Raw genomic sequence first — 15,634 nt, forward strand, 5'->3', positions numbered from 1 at the left:
ATGTGATGTAAAAAGTAGTAATGTTAATTCATCATGGCTTATGTTTCATTTCACCTTCCTGATAATTATCAATTAGGTTTATAGCATTATAATGAAACATCTCGCATCCGTGTGTGTGTGTGCGCGCGCGTGTGTGTGTGTGTGTGTGTGTGTGTGTGTGTGTGTGTGTGTGTGTGTGTGTGTGTGTGTGTGTGTGTGTGTGTGTGTGTGTGTGTGTGTGTGTGTGTGTGTGCGCGCGTGCGCTATAGGGCTTTGCATAGACTTTAATTTGCTATCACATCACACTCTAATAATGTAATACGACTTAATAGTGATCATAGCCATTCCATTAAGTGTAATAATTACCGTCATAAATCATTAAAAAAAAATACATGCAGATTCCACATTTGTGGCATAGCAGTAGAACGACACAGAATGGAAATAGGGCGGTAATTGCCGGGGTCTAATTTGCTTCCTTTTGTATACAGAGGGGTTACTCTCACTAGTTTGAAATCTTGCAGGACGTGCCCCTGGCTGATGGAGAGGTTTATCATGAGGGCAATGTTTGGAGCAATAGAGGCAGCTGCTTCTCTGAGAAATTTGTTGAGGATATTGTCGTGGTGGCCAGTGGCCTTGTTTTGTTGTAGCTCAGGTTTTTAAACACATCATCAGTTGTCACCATGATGAGTTTAAAGTCATCTTTGCGTATAGACTTTTTAGTCAGGGCTGTTAACAAAAAAAGGGGGACACGGCTGACAAAAGCGCCAAATTTTTTCTACATGCTCTCCATCACCATAAGTTTCATTTTGGACGGGGAGCCACGTCATCAAGATGGCAGAAGGCGGCCATCTTGGATTTCAAAGATGGCCACCATGTAATATCTATAAGTGCCAATATTTCGGTCAATCTTGGTGTCAAAATATACATTTTCTGGGTCAAGGAATGCAATAAAGCTATTGAGAATTCCACTAGATGTTTATTTGTGCCACGATCAAATAAATATGGTCATTCTAGCAACATATTTACATAATTTTCAACTCGGTTAGCAGTCAGACACAGAAAATGGAGCATGAAGTGAATTGACATTCAAATGATCTGTCACATTGACAACTGCAAACAAAGCTCTGTGCAATTCCAGTGTGCCTTCTTGCATGAGCACCTTGCACCACAACCACGTTTACAACCGCACTTGACCAGTTCATTGCAGGCTTTTGACGCCATCGGTAGAATGCTCCACACAGGAAGCCAGACCTGGTTGTTGTCTTCCAATGTCCATCCCCATCCTTCTGGACTGGGTGTCGGCTGCTGGGCCAGTTCAGACGTGGACCAGATCCCAGACTGGTAGGCAACTCGCTTCACGTGCTGCAACAGTGAATCTTGCGTTGGTGGAATGTGTTCCATCGTTTTGTTCTTCTGGCAGAACAACTCTCGCCGTGCTTCATTGACAGATTCCAAATCACTTGTCTTATCATACATGATGACTGTGAAACGCTCAAGAAGCTGAAAGTGTTGGGTATCTATGGTCACTGAAGTGTATGGATTTTCTGCCATGTAGTTGAAGGCCTGGGTGACCTCAGGGTAGGACTTCCATGCCACCCATGCTGACTTCTTTCCTTTCCCGCAGAATGCTGATGTTGTGTCACAGCCTGTGTAACAGTGGAAGATGGGAAGTGCTGTGGACTTGTCTTTGCCCAGAGCATGGCAGATGGTGTTTATATGAACATAGGTGTAGTTCTTGCCAGTGCCAAAAGCAACCCAGATGTCTGCAGCTGGATACTTGGTGAGCAGGGCATGGAACTTGCCGATGAGGATAACGACAACATCCGTATCCACAGTGCGTATCAAGCAGGTAGAACAGCCATGTTCCAGGGCATCAAGCAGGTGAATCAATATCCTGGTGTCGGCCTCTTCGTGGTTACATGGCAGCATGGAGTGGCTGGTGTCTGTGCCGACCACTGTGATGCCAGATGTGATGAAGACCAGCTTGCCCTCTGGCCAGGCGGTGGATGCAATCTTCCCAGAGAGAAAGGTAAAGAGTTCCTGCTTGTTTATAGGATCACGCAGGAAATCTGGCCAATTCCCCGGCAGCTTGTTCTGACCAGCCACCTTCCGTCGTATCCCTTTGCCTCGCTTCTCCCTTGTTGACTCTTTTATGCTGCTGGTGATGTAAGTATCCCAGACCACATCAACTCTTTTGGAGATCTACAAAGCCCAATCCATTGTGTGCAAGAGACGAGATTGGCAAGGGGCAGGCAAAAATCTAAACTGTGTAAGGCAAGGGGTCGAAAACCAAAGGGGCAGTCAGAGAAGGCAGAGGTACCGGCAAGGGCTGGGCAAAAACGTAGTATAGAAAACAGAACAGAGATCAGTTAGGGCAAAAAACTTGATTTTGAACAATGCTTGAGAGCTTGGGTAAACACAAGGCAATCTGGCAAGAGACTGGAGAGAGACTGAGGCTTAAGTACTGTAGGCATGATTGCAGGTGAGTGAATGCAGGTGGTCACACTGGCAGGAACCAGATCCAGACACACCCACACCCTAGGGACTAACAGGACACAGGTGGAGATAACTAATAATCACAGGGAGGAGAGACAAGGCAGGTAAACAGTAACTAGGCAGACAGGAAACAATAGGAACGATACTACAAAATAGATAGGAAAAATAGGAAATAACAAGAGTCAGATCTGTCAAAGTTTAATACACACACACACACACACACACACACACACACACACACACACACACACACTGAGATGTTGTGCATAATCTAGACGAAGCATGCATAATTGTGTACATATATTGCCAGAATTTACCAAATTATCTAATATTGGCTGAATTAGTCACTTATTGATATTCCCTATAGTTTTATTGCATTCCTTGTCCCAGAAAATGTATATTTTGACACCAAGATTGACCTTCTAAGTGGCTTGGAAGCCGAGATATTGGCTTTTATAGATATTGCATGGTGGCCATCTTTGTAATCCAAGATGGCCGCCTTCTGCCATCTTGATGGTGTGGCTCCCCGTCCAAAATTAAACTTATGGTGATGGAGAACACGTAAAAAAAAATTGGCGCTTTTGTCAGCCGTGTCCCCCTTTTTCAAAAATCTGGTCTTAAGCAACCGGGCTATTTATAGAATGTTTGGATGTGCTTTACCCCATACATCCCAGAATGAGAGGGCAGTATGACCAGTGCAGTGGCTATGGTTATAAAGAAGTTGTTTGAGCGATTAGCCACATCCAGCTTATCTTTCAGTTTCTTACAGCATCTTTATGTATATTTTGTCATCAAGGTAGTTTTTTGGCAGTTAATCATGCTCAAGTAAGTACCTTTTGCCTAGTTTGTTGCTCTGTTTTGGAGCTCCTCAGTACAGTTTTTAAGATCCTGTTTTTCATGAGTGCCAAACTATTTATCAATTTTAGGAATTTTGTTTTAAAGCTGGTCCGATCCCAATAAGTATTGTCTCCGCACTGTCTATGCCAGCCGAGCACTCCTCAAGTATATCATAAAACATATTCTGATCAGGAGGTCTGTAGATGGAGCAAACTAGCAAGTGTTTAGCTTTTGGAAATATCATATAATAATAATAATAATAATAATAATAATAATAATAATAATAAACTTTATTTGTATAGCACCTTTCATGACATCAAATGCAGCTCAAAGTGCTTTACAGAGCAAGAATACAATTACAACTAATTTAACAATAAAGCGAAAAAGAAAAGCAAAAGCATAAGCATAAAACATTAAAATAATAGCAAAAGGCAGTGAATCAGGCAATACAGTGAGGACATGGATAACAACACAGAGATTTATAAATCAACCAAAAAATCAACTAAAAGCTAGAGTGAAGAAGTAGGTCTTGAGCTGTGCTTTAACGCTATCGACAGAGGCTGCCATATCAACCCACACGGTTTCAATATGCTATGACCCAGGTCAGAACGAATGTTAAAATTAGTATCTTTGTGAACGTACAACCAGACACCACCCCCATGGCAATTCCTATCATTCCTGATGACTGAATAATCTAAAATTTCAATCTCAGAGTCCTCTATAGAGTTGTCAAGTTTGGTCTCAGAGAAGGAGAGTATATTAGTCTTACCATTGCCAAACATTGCTCTGATTTAGTTCAGTTTATGTACACGACTGTTCACATTCAAATTAACAATACGCAATCCACTGGCACCAAAAACAGTGTCCTTGTCTTCGGTAGAGAAATATCTGTTATATAGCTTGAGGAACCGTTCAATGGAGTCCAATGGACAGGCGCCATATTGAGAGGTTTTCAGGTCTTACTTTCAATGGTGTTACATCACGTTCTCTTTCTATTATAGTATAAATGAGTAACACCACAATAATTGTAATACCTCAAGGTAATAAATAAAAAATATTGATTTTTACATAAACACTTAAAACTATCTGATAAGAAAACAAAAGAGCTGGGATATGTCTCCAAAAGACGAGCTAATGTGGTGCTTTGCTAACCATTTCTTTATGACAAGAGAAGTACTGTATCACCGTTTATGGTGCCTGTAAAGTGACAAAATTCGCTGAGTTCATTCAATAGAGCGTCGCAGTTCCCGCCCACTTCCTGTTTTTTTTGGTGCCGGAAGAAAAAACTCAATGCATTTTTCCATTGACATTTCCAAAAATATTTATATCTATTAATTTAAGCCTCGAATCAAGCCATCATGACATGACATGAATCATGACCATAAACGTTTGATTCTGTGATTTTTTTTTTGTTGAAAACGGCAAAACAAAGGGTATTTATTAAATATAGTATATCATATAATTAAATATAAAATTAAAAAAAATCACAGAAAAAAACGTTTTATGGTCATGATTCATGTCATCTCGTGATGGCTTGATTCGAGGCTTAAATTAATAGATATAAATATTTTTGGAAATGTCAATGGAAAAATGCATTGAGTTTTTTCTTCCGGCACCAAAAAAAACAGGAAGTGGGCGGGAACTGCGACGCTCTATTGAGACACACGGCCGGAAGCGGAAGGCCTACAAATCCACGCCCACTTTTGACACTCGGGGTCCGTTAGAACGATGAACTGCAGCTCTCAATGCAATCTCTATGAGAGGCATTGTAAAATACCGTCATTTCACTGGTTAACTACTGAGGTTGTAGGCGATTTTTGTGTTCTAATAATCTGTCCCATTTGTTTAATTTGTCCTTTTTAATGTCCCATATCTTTCATCTCGATATACTACCCACAATATACTATAATATACTCCATCAGTATGTCAAAACCGCTAGCATCGGAGATCCAGACTTTAAGTGGTCGCATCACGGACGCATCCCTTGAGGTTTTCAATACCCAGAAAACTGGCGAAAGTGGCCGTTTTCAATAGGTTTTGGTCATTATCTCTGGAACAGAAGGTCCAATCTGCTCAGTTCAAAGCTTGTTGGATGCGTGACTTTGAGGACATTAAGCACGCAATGACACATTTTCGGGTTATTTTTTTTTTTAGGGGAGGATCTTAGTTGGGCAGGCAACTGCCTCTCCTGCCTCTACAGTGGGTACACTGTCGGTCGGCGCTCGGCGCTCGTAAAGACAGTGATGTCACTGAAATGCCTGTCTGCTGTCTACCCTCTGCTGTGTTAGCATTATGGGTAACTCGTTAAAGTGGCAAATTAAATGTGAAACACATCAACTATTAAGAAAACAAGAAGATATGTTGACAAAGACACTCCATACATTTGGAAACATATTTTTATTTAAATCAATATCGTCTTCAGTTAATGCAGGATAATTTTTAAAGTAGGCTAACTTTCATATCCTCTCATAGGGAATGCATTGGCAGCTGCAGTTCATCGTTCTAACGGACCTCGAGTAGCGGCGCTGTCTCAAAAGTGGGCGTGAAATTTGTAGTCCCCGTGTGTCTCTATGTTGTATTTATTTGGTGAACGTCATTCTCTGCTGTTAGGGGTCGTTATTTTTCAATTATAACTGGACAGTTCGTTCATGACTGGAAAGTGAATGACATCTTTGGATGTCAATTATAATCTTCTGTTCAAGCATGATAAGAAACACTGCTAATGTCTGCAGATGTCCTAATATTAATATTGAGCCTTTAAGGGTGATTGTTACCTTTTGTAAAGATGTTTGGATACTCATTTGTGATTACAAGGTATATTTTGGACTGACTGTTTATATATGACAATGCCTAATTATAGATTTATTCTATTTGTTATTACAGAAATGCTGTAAATTTTACTGTGAAGTACTGGACTAATACAGATACAAACCAAGTCACGTCTCCTCATCCGTTCTTTGCATCCTGACCGATGCACCATCTTGATTATTGCATATACCTGAAAGAACAAGCATCCAGACTATTCCCTATTTAACAGAAAGGTTTTTCTCCAGTGTGGATACGCTGGTGTGTCTTGAGGGATTCTGACCGACTAAAACTCTTGTCACAATGTTTACAGTGGAAAGGTTTTTCTCCAGTGTGGATACGCTGGTGTTTCTTCAGCTCACCCGACTGATTAAAACTCTTGTTACAATGTGTACATTGGAAACGTTTTTCTCCGGTGTGGATATGCTGGTGTCTCCTCAGGTAACTTGAATCCTTGAAACTCTTGTTACAATATTTACAGTGGAAAGGTTTCTGTCCAATGTGGATACGCTGGTGTTTCTTCAGGGAACCTGACTCACTGAAACTCTTGTCACAATGTTTACAGTGGAAAGGTTTCTCTCCGGTGTGGATACGCAGGTGTCTCTTCAGGTCATATGACTTCCTGAAACTCTTGTCACAATGTTCACAGTGGAAAGGTTTTTCTCCAGTGTGGATACGCTGATGTGTCTTGCAGGAACCTGACTCACTGAACCTCTTGTCACAATGATTACACTGGAAAGGCTTTTCTCCAGTGTGAACACGCAGGTGTTTCTTCAGCTGATCTGAGTTAGTGAAACTCTTGTTACAATGTTTACAGTAGAAAGGTTTTTCTCCAGTGTGGATACGCAGGTGTCTCTTCAGGTCATGTGATATACTGAAACATTTGTCACATTGTTTACAGTGGAAAGGTTTTTCTCCAGTGTGGATACGCTGGTGTCTCTTGAAGGAACCTGAAGCACTGAACCTCTCGTCACAATGAATACACTGAAAAGGCTTTTCTCCAGTGTGGATACACTGATGTGTCTTGCAGGAACCTGACTCACTGAACCTCTTGTCACAATGATTACACTGAAAAGGTTTTTCTCCAGTGTGAACACAGTGGTGTTTCTTCAGGTCACCTGACTCACTGAACCTTTTGTTACAATATTTACAGTGGAAAGGTTTTTTTCCTTGTTTCAGGCTGGTTGTAGAGCTGTTGATTTGCTGACAGGCTGATGAGGTGATCTGTCCATTCCTCAGCATTTGGCAGTAGAGGTCGTTGTGTTTACTCCAGATGTGTTTATGGAGGAAGAGCTGAGATGTGAAGGAGTATGAACACTCAGAACAGGAGAAGAACTGAGTCTGGGAAGACTGGGACCTCACTCCTGAGAGAGAGAGAGAGAGACAGAGAGGAGGGGGGGGCAGAGGAGCGAGAGAGAGAGAAAATGGTGAGTACTAGTGATGCGCGGGCTGACTCTTTACCCGCAGGTCAACCCGCGGGGCGGGCGGATGAGTCAAGATTTCAGAGGCAATTATGTGGGCTGCGGGTCGACACCGCTCTCACGCGTAAAAAAATAAAAAATAAATCACATCCTCTTGTTTTGTTTTTATTCCTAATAAAAATAAGAATAATAAGAATAGAACAGTTTGAATACACTTGGGGTACTTAAAGATTTATTTTCTAACCTTCATGATTTGCGGTTACAGAATTGCTTGCTTAATAGGCCTATTCATGTTCTAACTATCTATTCATGTTTTATCCTGGTGTTTACAGACCTAATGCAATAGGCCTTTTGATGATTTCATTTGTAGAATGTTTAAGAATACTCGATGTTGTCGAGGGGAAAGGCTTCCGTGAGCTGATGGCATTTCCAGAATACACTGTTCCCTGTCGTCAAACAATGACAGCGTGCCGAGAGAGAGAACGTATGCTGAGGTAACCGGAACGATAGCCCCAAAACACACTCGCCCCCATTTTTTACTGAGGTTACGTGTAGGAGTACCTGGTCGCCGGATTTGATCTGGGGCGACCGTGTTTAAGGGCGAGCACCTTGCTGAGGTTACCAAACGCTCCGTAAGATGTTATAAAAGTTTATATGAGGCCATATAGCTATATATTGTTGAACGTGTTGTGTTGTTACTATTATTATTTGGCATCGGACGGAGAGCTCAGTCTGACATTATTCTATTTGTCAAACGTCAGCCTCGTTAGTTGGGCTGCTGTAGCCTACGGATTAAACAAGTGTTCCGTGTTTAATAAACACATGTTTACAAAAGAAAGTCTCATTTTTAGGTTCTGTCCCTGTGTTTAACACTGACTGACCTCCACTGGTCTCCTCCCAATCATCACTATCTTCAGTGACTTCAGTGTCAGATTCAAGTTCAACTTCAATTTCAGAACAGTGTGAAGAGATGTCTTCATCATCCTCCTCTTTTTTCACTGCTAGTAATGTCAACATTGACCCATCAGGCTCCTCTGGTCTTTGAAGTAGCTCCCCCTGTTCCTCTTTAATGTGTGGAGGCTCTGGTTCCTCCTGGAGCAGACTGGGGCTCCTCTCCTCTTTACACACAGCCATGTGCAGGATGTCTAGTTGGAGCAGAAAAATAACATGATAGTGAACACTGGATTCCTGAAGTGTAAACAAACAGTTTTGGTATTCCATACAAAAGGAGGTATCACCTAAGTCTTAAGGTGCATTCTCACTGACAGATAAAAACTCTTTCTAGTCACTTGAATCTCATCATTTTGGTCACTGGGTGTTGCGATGGGACAAAAGTGTTCATTTGCATGTTCAACTAATCGCCTCTTCAAGCTGTCAATCACTAAACATATGGAAACGGTAGACAATTCTAACAAAAGTTTTAATCTAGCAGTTGTATGTGTGAAAATAAGAAAGATTCAGTTCTATTTCGTGAATAAAATATTGATAATTTACAATCAAGCTGTGAAAAACACACAAAGCGTGTGTTTTTCCACCTTCCCAGCTGGCAGCTGTAGCCTACTGGCCAGGGACCCAATTTGTTCAGATAGTACAGATATAAAATGTACACAAGGACCCCTCCAGCGTTAATTTACTGATGTTAATTTAACTCTGGAGTGTACAAATGGAACCAAATGGTAAGGGACCGTTTGGTAACATTTTATCAGGTACACAAAAACACCCAAAACGGCTCAGTATCTGTATGTGCGTCTACAAGGGCTTGTGTGTTGTCTTTGCTGTGTTATTGGTTCCCGGAAGAGGAAATTTGGCCATAGGCCAAGCCATATAGAACAGGTATATACAAAAAATACCACCAAAGTGGAAAAAGCGGCACTCCAAAATAACAGATGCAAGACAGGTTCAGATACACGTTCTTCTATTCATAGAGAACGCTAATGTGTTTCGTATAGAGCAGGGTTTGTCTGTATGTACAGTATGTAAAGTATGTATTTCCTAGGGCTGACCCAAATAATTCCGTTCCGTGGTAAATCCGTGCTACTTTAAGTCATAAATTAATGAGAGGGGGAACGGAGCACAACATACTTAATTGCACACTGGTGTTGCATGCCGTAAATAGCAGATCTACAAGCTCACAACGCGTCCTATTCGTGACGCGTTGTGAGCTTGTAGATCTGCTATTTACTGCACACGACACCGACACACAACTAGTATAGCTGAGGCCAACACTTGGGTGTCGGGTTACATTCAGCGGGTCGTGGAGCATTCTACAGCTGATCTTTATAATAGATCACTGGATGGATGCTTTGTAGTTTGGAGATAATTTTGACTAGCAAGAATATGTGGCTAATATTGAGCCACTTGTTTGGGTTTAATCCAACTAAGACAAGTAGCATATCCAATCCAACCTAGCAATGCATCGTAAAATGTATTAATTTCGCTGACTCATGGCAGATTAGCGACCGATATAAATAAATATATGATAACCTTTCCACAGGAGCAGCTTTTGCATGGTTATCACACATTATGTTATTTTCCCCATACGTACATGACAGGTGAAAAAATTACAAAATGTAAAAAAGATTTATCATAATGAAACTTCCTGAGTTGATTACTTACATGAAGACAATGATTTATCGTATTACAAGTTTTCTGAAATTGTATATTTAGATATGCAAATTAGGCATTTAGTCCATGAGCCAGAGCCCTAAAATTGAGCCAGATATTGAATATTCCCTCGTTAAAACCTTTGACTCCAACATCTTAACAAAATGAAATAAGTATGTTGACTCTGGCTTTGTCCAATGTTCCATGGTTGATTCTGGACAGTTATGCAAATGTGGGCATATTTTCCTAATGCCTAACTTGCATATTTAAATATACAATTTCAGAAAACTTGTAATACGATAAATCATTGTCTTCATGTAAGTAATCAACTCAGGAAGTTTCATTTTGATAACTCTTTTTTAAATTTTGTCATTCTTTCACCTGTCATGTACGTATGGGGAAAATAACAAAATGTGTGATAACCATGAAAAAGCTGCTCCTGTGGAAAGGTTATCATATATTTATTTACTCGTATTGACCCTATGAACAATTTAATATAGGTTTGGTTTTGCACACTCTTTCGATAATCATTGCTCAATTTTGGGGCTCTGGCTCATGGACTTATGTGTGTCCGGGACGAATCTCACAAACCGTTTTGACGATCAGTGGCAAATTTCTGCACGCTGATCAAGGAAGTATTTTTCCACTTCAGATAGAATGTACTCTGTACAATGTGAAGTTATATGGTGCAGTTTTTCTATTAGTATTGCATTTACCCAAAAGAAATGTGCTTCTTGGTTATGGTATTTTGTTATTGTCTCCGCCAGGCCGAAAGGCATGGCGAGAGAGTAGTATGTTTTACGCCCTGTCCGTCCGTCCGTCCGTCCGTCCGTCCGTCCGTCCGTCCGTCCGTCCGTGTGTGTGTGTGTGTGTGTGTGTGTGTGTGTGTGTGTGTGTGTGTCCTGTCCGTCCGTCCGTTACCAGCTAATCTCTGGCACCGTTGGCCCGGTCACTGTGAAACTGTGCACACACACTCCCTGGATGCCAATTCAGGACCTCTGCCCCGCAAAACCCATTTTTTGACATTACTCCTACAGATTTTATCCAAACGTCATGCAAATTGGTACACAGTATCTCTATAGTCATGTGATCAACACGGATCTGTCCGATTTCCCATATTCCATCCTGATTGGCTAAGGTTGGCTTCCAAAGTTTGCAGGATTGGTCCGTTTTGAACAAAATGCCTCAAATTATGCAAGCAGCTTGCAATTTCCGTGAAATTTCACACGCGCATTCCCACTAGGCCGAGGAAGAAATGCCACCTTTTTCACATTGGCCTGTTATAGCGCGCTCAGCAGGTCTAATTTAGCAAAACACATTTTTGGAACAAAATGCCTCAAATCATGAATGCGGTGTCCGATTGCCGTGAAAGGCCTAAGAATAAATGGCACCCTTTTCACATTGCCCTATTATAGCGTGACCAGGAGGCCACAATAACGTACCTGACCTGGCGGAGACCTGTGCTCCGAGGAGCACTTTTTCTAGTGGTTTATTATTATCAGTGTCAAGATATTTTTGCAATGGTTATTGTACAGTGAAAATAGATATTGTTGCACTTCTAAAACAGAACAGAACAGAACAAAATTACAGAAATAAAAAAAGCACATGAAACTTACTGAGTGGGTGTTCTTCAGGTTCCTCCTGTTTAATAGAAATGTCCCTGGCTAAGTCTGGAGAGTTCATCTTCACCTGCAGTCTGGACTCCACACACTGGTCTGAAATGAAGGAATTGAATAATAATAATAATAATAATAACAACTGCAGACTTAGTGGTGTCAAGAATAACAGTAATATTTGCAGAAGGTAGAGGCAATATGGCCTAAGCCCAACTCATTACCATATGAATCTTGGGTGCAAAGATTATAGGATTCATATATTAGGGGAGAAATCATTCGTAATTTAAGATTACACAAGGAATAATGTGACAAAAGATGGACTCCTGCAATGCAAATATTGGTCTAAAGTGAATAAAGTGAAAGTAGCCAATCTGTTTTTTATGTTTCTGCAACCAGACAGAATGAGCAATTTGTTTAATCATCAGGATATTATCATTGTCATGATATATTTTGGCATGATTATTTCTCAGCAAAATCAGATAACAGAACAGAAAGAAAAAAAATCAAGAAAGAGTGAGCACATGAAACGTACCGAGGTGTGGGTGGTCTTCAGGTTCCTGTTTAATAGAGATAGCCCTGGCTGAGTCTGGAGAGTTCATCTTCACCTGCAGTCTGGACTCCACACACTGGTCTGAAATGAAGGAATTGAATAAGGACTTTAAAGATGGGATTCCATGGTTCTTTTCCCCCTAAAACATAGTCATTGGGTATTATTATTATACTAGAGATTCAGGCCACTTACACCTACGTCACACTGCCCATAAGGATAAGGATAATTCCTTTTAACAGGTCGTTCATGAAAGTCCTTGCGGTCTTGTTTCCAATGAGAACCTGTGAGCAATTAGGGGTTAAGAGTCTTGCTCAGGGACAAATTTCATTTCATCGACACATATGCTGGTCTGGCCTGGAATCGAACCTGGGGCAACCAGGGCCTCTGGCTCCCTATGCGGGCTCACTAACCACTCAGCTATGGCCGCCCAATATGGCTCCGACCAATATGTCTGAGTCATAGTGTTGGGGGTAACAAAAGTGTAGTACAGACCAGTGGTTCTCAACCTTTTCAGGCTGTGACCCCCCAAAATAGTCATATTTGTACTGGGGACCCCTCCCCCTGATAAGCAATTGGAATGTAGGAGTGGAGGCATTCTTTTTCTTTTTTTTTACTCAGTTCCACAGATAAATATTGTGAAAATAGCAGATCTACAAGCTCGAAACGTGTCGTGTTGCGAGGCATTGTGAGCTTGTAGAATGACCATTTTCACAATATTCTCCTCTTTCTCACAATATTCTTCTCTTTCTATCTATCTATCTATCTAACAATCATCTGAAATTAAAATTCAAAGTGGTCTATGACTCAACGATGAAGCAGCAAAAAAGCAGCCCGTGAACAAGACAGTGAAACTAATTCCAATGCCATATATTACCTGGATGGTCATTCTAGGCCTGACACTCTACAGCATGACAAATGTATAGTTGGTAAGGATTCAATGTCTGGTGCATGAAGACATGGAGCTCTAACTTCACTTGACAGTCAAATTAACATTACTGTGGACAGAGTAAAGATCCTCCTAATAGTTTACATACGTTTACACCTCGTTGCTTAAGTTATATGGAGATTAACCACTGTAATGCTATAAGACACCGATGTAACTATAGGGTTACAATAATAATAGTGACGTCAACAACAACATAAAACACAACAATGTATATCAATGTCTTGCTGTAGCCATGGTTCACATGATGCTCGTCTGTCACAAGCGTCATGGAGCTACCTTTGTTTTTTGAAAATTTTACATTTACAACCAGTACATCTACATAAACGTTCAGATTTTAAATATAAAGTGCTGACCCCCCGGCCACGGATGTAACAAGTCAAAGCGCCAGGGTCTAAGTACCCGTATCTTCCGTATTGTTCAATAAAAAGCATTTTAATCCGATCCGCGGCCATTTTCTCAACAAAACAAAAATAATTATAAGGTATCAGAGTGCAATACACCTCCCAATTGACAGGGGCGCGCAGTTGAAATCATATGGAGAATAGCCGGCGATCGGATTAAAAAGCTTTTTATTGAACAATACGGAAGATACGGGTACTTTGACCCATGCGCTTTAACTTGTTACATCCGTGGCTTTGGGGTAAGCACTTTATATTTGAAATCTGAACGTTTATGTAGATGTAATGGTTGTAAATGTAAACATTTAAAAAAACAAGAAGAAGTAGCTCCATGACGTTTCGGGTCTAGTCTTGCTGCTGCTATGGAGCTATTGTTTGTGGTTATGATCACTTTATAACAAGCTAACAGCTAAGAGTAATTGGATTTATGTTCCAACTTAAATGATGAGTTAATAAAGACAAATAGATGAAACAAGACGTGATTTGTTCATCTTAAATGTTATAAATAGATGAAACCCAACATGAATGAGTTGATCTTTACCTGCTGTGTTTCAGTGGTTGAGCTGCTAACAAACGTCGTCCTCCTGCTGCTTAACGACGACACTGTTTAGAAACGACACGTTTTACTTTTCTTTGTATTTTACTTTTAATAAAGCTATGGTATTTTAAAGTGTCAACAACAGTCAGTCATCTCACCATGTTGTATTGTCACTACTGCATTGTGGGTATGTTCTTCTTCTGACGTCCACTCTGTCTAGACGCCAGTTGGCGTATGCCTGCCCCCTACTGTTGGTCTCGGGTACTGTCCATTGTTTATATACAGTAACAGTATGTGACCTTCCAGACCTGTAGACAAGAGAACATCTAGGAGTGCAACAGTTAATTTGTTTCTGATGATCAATAATTCAGTAAATTAATCAATTAATAATTGATCCATATTTTGGACATGTCATTATAAGCAAAAATATTACAAATATAGTGAAAATATTATATGTACAAGTTCACAACAAATCAAGATCTGATGGGTTTTGAGCTTGCAGATCAGCTATTTTCACTAGTCTTGCACAGTTAATCAATTAGTTGTTAAATATATTGGATACATGGATGGTTTCAGCACTGCATCTATCACAGCTTTGAGCTTCCATCCTGCACAGGTCTGATCCTCACTACTCACAGAAATGCAGTATACAAAAACACATACCATGTATTAAACATGTGTTAACCATATCTTTTTCAAACTATGTGAATATATCAATATTTCTATGATAGGCTATATTCATAATGTAGGATGAATTCAGACTGTGACAAAGAAGCTATTTTTGTAGTAGAAATATTTAATGAAGTCATGGAGAAGAGAATGGAATACAGGAATACAGTTCAGAGTTTGGTTATTGTTCCAGAAAACAGGAAAATAGTTCTGTAAGTTAGATTGATTGTAATGGATGAATTGCACTGGTTCAGGCTGACCTAAAATGGTGTAACTTATCATGAGATTTCATATTATTTTGTGCTAAGATGTAGGGCCACAAAAAGGTATAAAAACACACCCCCAATCCTATTTCATCAGTCCTGTCTGCAGATATGGCTCTGTTGGTATATTAACAAATATATATTTACATAGTATATACTTCTAAAAATGTATAGCTGCATATGGTTACTGTTAACACTTAAAACAGATTGAGGAAATTAAGGATTTAAAAGTGAAAAAAACAAGAGACGAGGCCTGTTGACAGGAGCAGTATGAAAATCAATATTTTTGCTTTTCTATCCACCTCCCTCCCCCTAATTTATAGTAGAACGTTTGTTTCCCTTGGTGTGAATAAACTGGTGTCTTTTTAGAAGAGGCAATTAGTTGAACATGCAAATGAACACTTTTGTCCGATCGCAACACCCAGCGACAGTAGAAAGGTTTTTCTCCAGTGTGGATACGCTGATGTCTCTTGAAGGAACCTGACTCACTGAATCTCTTGTCACAATGTTTA

At 40.3% G+C, this 15,634-nt stretch overlaps 1 protein-coding gene across 1 annotated transcript in view; it reads right to left on the bottom strand.

Annotated features, from left to right (window-relative positions):
• Positions 1 to 529: 529 nt before the first annotated feature.
• LOC308090667 (uncharacterized protein) overlaps positions 530 to 15,634 on the bottom strand; it is a gene marked incomplete at its 3' end in the record, with an annotated part of 107,745 nt that continues 92,640 nt past the window's right edge. Inside the window, exons 5-9 of the mRNA XM_080435933.1 lie at positions 12,291 to 12,389; positions 11,759 to 11,857; positions 8,420 to 8,683; positions 7,269 to 7,481; positions 530 to 705 (exon numbers count right to left, since the gene is read on the bottom strand). Coding sequence (XP_080292059.1) covers positions 530 to 705; positions 7,269 to 7,481; positions 8,420 to 8,683; positions 11,759 to 11,857; positions 12,291 to 12,389 — 851 coding nt within the window. The remainder of the gene's footprint in view (positions 706 to 7,268; positions 7,482 to 8,419; positions 8,684 to 11,758; positions 11,858 to 12,290; positions 12,390 to 15,634) is intronic.

The sequence above is a fragment of the Gymnoscopelus braueri genome (genome assembly GCF_963280865.1).
Source record: "Gymnoscopelus braueri genome assembly, chromosome: 8".
NCBI lineage: Eukaryota > Metazoa > Chordata > Actinopteri > Myctophiformes > Myctophidae > Gymnoscopelus > Gymnoscopelus braueri.